At 36.8% G+C, this 8410-nt stretch overlaps 1 protein-coding gene across 1 annotated transcript; it reads left to right on the forward strand.

The window, feature by feature from the left end:
* The first annotated feature begins 362 nt into the window (after positions 1–362).
* Positions 363–5734, forward strand: LOC108674173 (zwei Ig domain protein zig-8). The gene is made up of 4 exons (XM_018162089.2): positions 363–525; positions 2261–2471; positions 3023–3343; positions 3826–5734. Exons 1-4 carry the CDS (start codon positions 397–399, stop codon positions 4290–4292), a joined length of 1128 nt encoding a protein of 375 aa, XP_018017578.2. The 5' UTR covers positions 363–396; the 3' UTR covers positions 4293–5734.
* The last annotated feature ends 2676 nt before the right edge of the window (positions 5735–8410 follow it).

An 8410-nucleotide genomic window follows, 5' to 3' on the forward strand; every position in this document is an offset into this window, starting at 1 on the left:
ACCAAAAAAGATGCTGGATCCCTATTGTTCTGGGCTGTCTCGAATGAAACTTCGAATACAATATAAGTACTGGAAAAATACGTAACGTCCTCGTATCAATTTAAAAAGTTAGAAATTGGTTTTCAAGTAATGAGAAATAAAACGGATACACGGAAATTACCACTCACTTTTTGTTTGAGACCTTCAACATACATACCGACACCTATTTAGGCTGTTAATAACTTCTATCCTACAGGTATAAAACTATTAGGGTAAAAAAGACTCAAGGTATGCCCACACATGAAGTGAATTTTGAATTATGAATTTTGAATTATAGCCAGTCTTGAAGTGAATTTTTTTTCTACCAGGAGACTGGTTGCTATGCTGAAAGCACTACTGACACTGTGTTCGCTGAGCATGGCGTTGGGAGGCACTGGTCTCTACATGGGGCCGTACTTCAGAGACCCGCAGCCTCTGAACTTCACGGTGCATAAGAATAGCGCTGCCTACTTGCCCTGTGAAGTGCGACAGCTCGGCGACAAGAAAGTAAGCCCTCTAGCATGCAGTCGGGAGCTTCAAACACGAGACGTGTAGTAGTCTTAGATCTTACCCGTTCTTCTTAAATCAAAGCACTGAATATTTAGAATCTTGCAACTACAAAGAATGTCTGATATTTCAAAATTTTAAAATATCATTGGAATAAACGTTTCGAGTGCCAAACTATTGGGAAGGTGATAGGAAATATACTTACGCAACAAAATTTAGAATTTGAGTTGGCTTCTGTAGGTCCGGAATGATTCTAAACATTAAACTAGTTTATTCCCGTAAACAATCACTATCGGAAATAACGATACCATTCATACCTATATAAAATATATACAAATTTGTTTTCCTATTAGATAAAATGCATGCCTGATATTCAAGAAAATTTATCTGAGAATGATTTAGGATCAATGATTTTAAATTATTCAGCAACTGAAACTTTTTGAGATTGAGAGTAAGCGGCGCGGTAATTGATTAAAGACGAAGGCCCTTAAAAATTATACGGCCTCCAAAAGTGGTCGCGACAATAAAACTTTTATTATATTAGAATATGAAACTCTGCTATGAATTTTTCTTGCAAAATATTTGCCTAAGACGATAAGTGCATTATAAGCTTCTATTATGAAGTTAAAAAACTCTAACCGTGGAAAGTTATAATATGTTTAAATTTAGGAGCAGGAGGCTTTGCAAGAAAATCCTTAATATTTTAGTGAAAAAAAAATCAATTTCCATAAAATTATTTTGATTTCTTGGCATTTACTTTGATTTTAAATTGTTATGTCACAACATTAAATAGGTAACATCGAAGGACTCCTCTTTTGTTCGTTACGGATTTCACTTACTGTTAATTGAATTTTAAACATATCACACAGTTTTATAATTGTTTTTCGTAGTACACGGCAGTCGTTGTTAATACTATCTTAAAGAAAGCGATGATGTAATCAACGTATGAATGCTCAAAGCAATGTAAATGAACAATATATGTTATTATCAGTTCAATCTAATTGGTTGTCATTAGTTAATTGCTTGCTCAATCGTAACACAACGAATTAAGAAAAATATTGGGCCCCTTTCCTCATGATTAGCATCATATCAAAATAATGTTCGGAAAATCATATATGTTTTAAAATTATTTATAGAAAGTATTTTGTATTGCCTGCTTTCCAACAACGTGTTCAAGCTGGCACAGAGAAAAGCTTTTACAGCTCCAACACAAATAAAAAGATACTTCAAATTGGACAACCAGCGAGGTTAACTTCAGAAGTTTGTTATAAACGACGTAATTTGAGCCGCAAAATATAAATCCGTTGGAAATGGTCGTTAAGACTATACGCTAAATTGATTCGGGATCGCAAAAGTCCTTGGCCAGCTCGGGGAACGGAAACGTTGCTGTGCAAATTCGGGCCATTTGTGATGCAAGTTCGAATGTCGTCCGAAACACGTTATCGACACGTCATTGTTGAAGCCCCATGCGGTTATCTTGCGAAATGGGAAAAACATGCGCATTTTGATACGGTTAAACTGCAGAGGGAAATAATCCCGAGCAAAAAGAATCTAAGAAGGTCTGTTAGGAGTAAATGATGAACACGCATTCTATTGTTTTAAATTTCCGCTTCTATAACAAAGAATTTGAAATGCATTGAGTAAAACTTTTGATCTAATAGAATTCTAGTGGAATTAATAAATGGTTATGTAAAATATTCTTTCTAACCTCATCTTGGGACCTCTTCCTTCGCAGGTATCATGGGTTAGAGCGAAAAAAGAAGACTCTGACATCCTGACGGTTGGTCAGTACACGTTTGTCAACGACGAACGGTTTTCTGTATTCAAATCTGACGACACTTGGACGCTCGTCATCAAATATGTCCAAGCGCGAGACTCAGGCGTTTACGAGTGTCAAATCAGCACAGAGCCTAAAATGGCCCTGCGCTTCCGCCTCAACGTAATTGGTATGTTTTATGGATGAAAGCTATTGATTTTATAAATGTCGTTTAGATTTTTAAAGTTGCATTGCACGTGTCTGTTTACTAAGTTTAGAAGAATATTTCTGCATTACATTTATTTCTCTTCCTGCATGTTGGAAAAAATTTTAATCCTCATGTTTTACAAGTAATAGTAGTAGTGGTAGTAGTAGTAGTAGTAGTAGTAGTAGTAGTAGTAGAAGGTTTGCTAGCGCTTCAGATAGCTATTTCGCGCAGGGAACTCTCATCAGCTCTCACTATGAATTATTATTTCGAACTCTGATTTGTCTTCATTCATTCTCTATTCGTGTCAAACTAAAAAAACAGTCTTTTTTATAATTATATCACCTTGTCTTATAATTGTCGACGTCGTAACACTTTCATGGTGATTTTTAGTGCAACACGAGCTGCGAACCGAATCTATTCTGCAATCGCTTCTGAAATCTATTTATTGTGAATATCAGAAAACCGAATATCAAAAGTAATTTAATTAATAATTTAATCTTAGATTCAATTTTATTCTAATACTTGAATCTCAGTCCCGCAAGTTGAGATTACGGGCGAGGCTGAAAAATACGTGAGGAAAGGTTCGACTGCGAAGCTGGAATGCCGAGTGTCCTCGACCGTGGAGCTCCCCGACTACATCTTCTGGTACCGCGCTGGGCAGCGGCTGCTGGAGTACGATGAACCTCGCATGTCCATCAGCGTGTCCAGGGCCAGCGGCGACAAGGACAAGAGCGGCGAGATGAGCGTCACGTCAGTCCTGGTGATCTTCCGCGCACATCTTGAAGACGCTGGCAACTACACCTGCTTGCCTTCTAACCTCCCAAACTCTACCATCCGCCTCCATGTGCTGGACGGTGAGTCCGGCCTGCTGAAGCTTTGGCTTGAATACAATATCGATTTATGGGTTACAATAAGCTAATACCATGGTAAAATTAAATTTAACTGCTAGAAATGAGTTAGTTTGATATTTTTGTACTTATCAAACATTTTTATTATAAAATCTAAGAGTATTGACTGGATCCTGATTTTCATTAGAGCTTCACAAAATCTTCAGAAATGCGTCAGTTCAATTTTTTTCAAGATAAAGAACCCATAGCATTGAACAGTTTGTAAAATAGTATTTATATTTTGATAACTCCTACGATGCACTGAAACCAAAAGACGATACTGCAGTTAATCTGTGGATCACAAAAGGTAGGTGTACAAACACGATATCCATTAGTGCGCGAGCCATTGCATCGATTGAAGGCACCTTCTCAAACAAGATATCCAAAGACATCGCGAGACTCAAAATAAATTCGCGTGGAAGAATAAACAGGTAACCTTGGTATTGCAGGAGAGCATCCAGCGGCGATGCAGACGGGCAGCGCCAGCGTTCTGCCCTTGCAGCCATCATCGTTGCTGCTGGCCACCATCCTCGTGATGACGTTGTCGGCAGGATGCACGTGCGATAGCTCCTTGGGGCGGAGAGTAGGTGTTGTGCAAGCTCATCAACCAAGAAAATCGAATTCAATTTTAACAAGGATGTGTCTTCGAGTACAGAGTCTTGGCCGAACGTTTTGGCTTTCGAAGATATATAAAAAATTCGTGTCAGAGAAGGTGCGGCCATCTTACAAAGTGGCCTATGATTTTTCAGAAATGTCTTCACCGTTAACAGGTATTATTGCTACAATGCCACAGATTCAAGGAGAACAGGAGCTAAATTTCTCCAATTCTTTAAACAAAAATATAAGCCAGAATGAAGGTGTCGTTGTTCTCGCCTCTGCAAGCTCCACGGAACGTTGCAACTGCGATAACTTGTGAAAAGGACCGTTTGTTGGAAATTTCTGTGTCTGTAGTTTTTGCCAGGTTAGTGATTATGGATTAAGATATTCTTATCGATGTGTTGTACAGAATTGCACTAAATTAAATGAACCGTATTAGTACACATTGATGGATATTGTTATAGAGGATCATGATTAACATTTACAAGGAATTCAAGAGAGCTCTATATCCGATCGATCGAAAGATCAACATTGAGGCGGTGATTTATGTAAATTGTAATCTGTTAATCAGATAACTTGTGGGTTATCTGTTAATCAGATAACTTGTGGGTTATCTGTTAATCAGATAACTTGTGGGTTATCTGTTAATCAGATAACCCACACGCAACAATTTATATTTTAAATTAGAGTTTGTCCCACAAACTGTGCAGCTTCTTACCCTATGCCCTGATTTTCTAGTCACGCTTCTAATCCTAAGAACGAATTGCTGTGATATTGTGTATATCATTCCATTGGAGTTTGTTGAACGTCCAAATTACGTCATAAATTAACTTGGCAAGTGAATCCGCATCATGTAAAAGATAAATATACTTGTTAAAATTATAAATAATTTATTATTTACGTATAGTTTTTACGGATTAAATTTTCGCTGTCAAGGAAATTTTACCATTAACGCAGCGATGTTCAGAGAATTCAGTCAATTTGCTGATTTTCATCCGCAGATATGCAAGCGGGAAGAATTAGAAACATGAAAGAATTAAATAAACATCGTGATGATTTCCGTGTAAACCTATTCAGCGGTTTTTAGAAAATGTACAGCTAATTTTGAGCAGAGAAGTTTTAAAATAATTCGTTTGGCGATCGGCGATGCTTTGTGAGTTCCATCTGTTTTATTTGTCAGTAAATCGTGGCCTTGATTGACACCACGAGAGGCCAACAAACAAAGCCAATCATCGCGGCTAAATTAAGTTTGTGAACTTCACCTTTGATGTGAGAATATTTTATCACTTCTGTTGGAAATGCCCAATTAGTGACAATTCAGTCAAACAAAATTGGTCATGCATCCGAGGTTTTGGACAAGAAACTTGATACTCTTTATTTCAATAGAATTATTTAGAGTTTTTCCTGACCAGTTTTGGGAAAAAGACAGTCTTTTAGAAGAATAGACTTAGACAAAGACTTTAGAGGCAACATAGTTGAGCAGGGATATGACAAAAAATAGAAGGTCAGTACGGCGAAAATTATAATTTCAATTATGAGAATTGAAATGGTAAAACATCGGGTGCAATTAAAGGGATGTCGATATCGAAGTAAACGAAATTTCTAAAAGATTTATGAGTCCTTTATAGATGAAGTATATGGAGGTTGAACTTTGATTTTTTTCAATCATCGCCATTGCAGGTTTTAAGTTCCTTCACGGCCAAACAAAAATCTCTACATTAATTTATTCCTCGAGTCAATGGAAAAAGTGAAAAATGTCCTGTCACTACTTTTTGAACTAATATTTTATTAAATACTTCAAAATTTAGTGCCCATTTACTCTCGTATGATCAATCAGAGAATTATGAGGAAATATTGGCGTGTTCTCCGCTGCTCGGTGTACAGAAATTACTGAATATTTTTATCGAAATTCCATTTAAACTCCAAGCATATACATGTATGTGTGTGTACATTATCTTAGATTTATGTTACATATTACATGGCTGCAGTGTTTCTCTAACCTAACTTAGAAAAACTATCAGAACTAAAGATCTTCTAGAGATGTATTGAGTCTTGATTATGCAATGACGGTCAGGCGAATGTCACATAAAAACTAGAATTATTCAACTATCGCGATAATTATATGTGTAATTAGACTCTTAGAACAAACGCAGTAATGACTGTCATCTGAACGCGGCGCAGCCTCAAAATTTAGCAATATAATTAGTTCTCTTCTTATGCATATGGGGAGTAAACCACAGCACACAGCATATGTGGAGTAAGTTCTTACATTTGGTTAAATGATTATTTTATTTATTTTGGCAAGATTAAAGGCAAATTATTCATGTAAGGCAAATTTCAACATACTTGCTTGCCCAGTCCCTGTAAATAAATTGCTCATCAACATCCTTAGAAATATGCCAGATACCATGAAAGGACTCCAATGATAGTTTAGATTGACTGCACAATGCACCCACTGCCGCATTTTTTTTATCTGGAATCACTTTTGCTCTGATACGAAAACCTGCAGTGGAAGATGCGAATTTCCCAAAGAACGTTTAGGAAAGTTTTTAAATCCTGGAAGGTTGATGAGAACTTCGATCGGGCCATCTGAACAATAGCGTCTTTGAACACGGCGAGATATGCCCGTAATCTACCGGCTATTTAAAAGATTCATGCATTCGTGCTCCTGCAAGCCATTGCACCAAGCGTGGTTATTGCAATTTCTCCCAGGATGCCGTCCAATGTTTTTTAAAATTATTAAGCCTTGCTACGTGGTAGGAAAAATTCCTCTTCACAATATTGTGTTGGCTAAAGGGGCTGATTGCAAATTGATTATTAATTAAGACATCGTCCAATAGTCAATTTTATCACACAAAAATGTTTTTCTATTTCTTTTGTTTGCGTACGTTAATCTTGTTAACACGTCACGTACGTTAACATTCTACAAATTCATCCTAGCATTCCTGATAGCGAGTTGGAAGAAAAATATGATTGTATCTTTGCTGAATAGCCTTCTTGAGGAAAAATTGATCAACAATTAATTAATTAAACCATTTTTTCCTTTCATTGTGAGTGCAAATGAGATTAAATACCTTATTAGGAAGGGTCAGTATCCATCACGCTTTTTTGCAACCGCTCTTAGTTAGGATGAAATATAATCATGGCATATATGAATCATGGAAACCTTTCAAATCATCATTCGAGTACTCACAGTAAAACCATTGCATTTTGCACTCAAAACCGATGTGCTTTAATCCTGAAATGAAAGAATGCGAGGATTTCTCTCTCGTGAATTCAATCAAGTCGAACCACGACGCGACAGGCGACCTAGAAAATACCAGACAAACCAGCGAGGCTTGATCCAAACGTGGCCTCCACCGAGGTCTTGACAACCTAAAATTACGACGAACCTGAAAACACAGACTTAAGCGATTTCTTGTTCTCTGAAGACGCACGACGACCAGGCCTTTAAATTGTCGTTTCCGAGGCTGAATGGAGCGCTTCTGTCCTTATTTTTTGGAGCTTTCGGCTGCAAGCTGCACCTCAATATTCCCAACTTGAATGACAGAAAAAAATTAGTTTTCCTCCACAGCGATCTCCTTAATAACAATTCCGTTAATAACAATAAGGAGATGTTAAATGTAATAATGCACACATATCAGAGTGGAATTTTATATATTAAAATTTCCGTGAATATAAAATGAATACTTTTCATCATGAACAATCGTGGAACATTCAGCTGACATTCATTAAGCGATTAGACATGATAAAAATAAACAATTTGCAAACTTTTGACAAACAATAGAAAGACTGAGATGACAAGAATCACACCTTCTTAAAATTAACCCGTCCACAAAATTAAAATACTCCTCCAATTAAAAAAAAATGGCCAGCAATGCGTATTTTTTTGCTTAAAAAAGAAGTTGAAAGTAGGCTCGTCTAGAAGCCAGACTGAAGGACCTCGCGCGTAAGTGTCCTGAAGTTGTCGCTGAACTTCGTTGAGGACAAACGACAGCCTCGACAATTCAAAACTTTTTACGTATCCTTTATTTTCCCCCCGTATTCAACACAAGTAAAATTTTGGGTCTAAATGTAGCAAGAAATGAAAATTGCACAACTCTGTTAACCTTATATTTTCCCTTCAGTATTTATATACGTACGTGCAGTTTGAGAATTGTAACATCGCAAGCGGAAATAGGCATAGCAGAAAAACACCCTTTATCACTCAAAAAAGAAACACGTATTAGTCAGCCTTTGTTCTTGGATCAAGTGTAAGAAAAGTAAAAACTTTTTAGAAAAATTACTCTTATAAATTATTAGCTTTGATGGCCAATAGGGAGCGCTGCATTTTTTAACCTCTCAAACATATTTATATTTTCTTCTTCCTAATCTGAATTGAAAACAAAAGAAAGGGCACGAATCGCAAGAACTACAAAAGGAGCAAATACACAAAAA

The sequence above is a fragment of the Hyalella azteca genome, unplaced genomic scaffold (genome assembly GCF_000764305.2).
Source record: "Hyalella azteca isolate HAZT.00-mixed unplaced genomic scaffold, Hazt_2.0.2 contig12284, whole genome shotgun sequence".
Lineage (NCBI taxonomy): Eukaryota > Metazoa > Arthropoda > Malacostraca > Amphipoda > Hyalellidae > Hyalella > Hyalella azteca.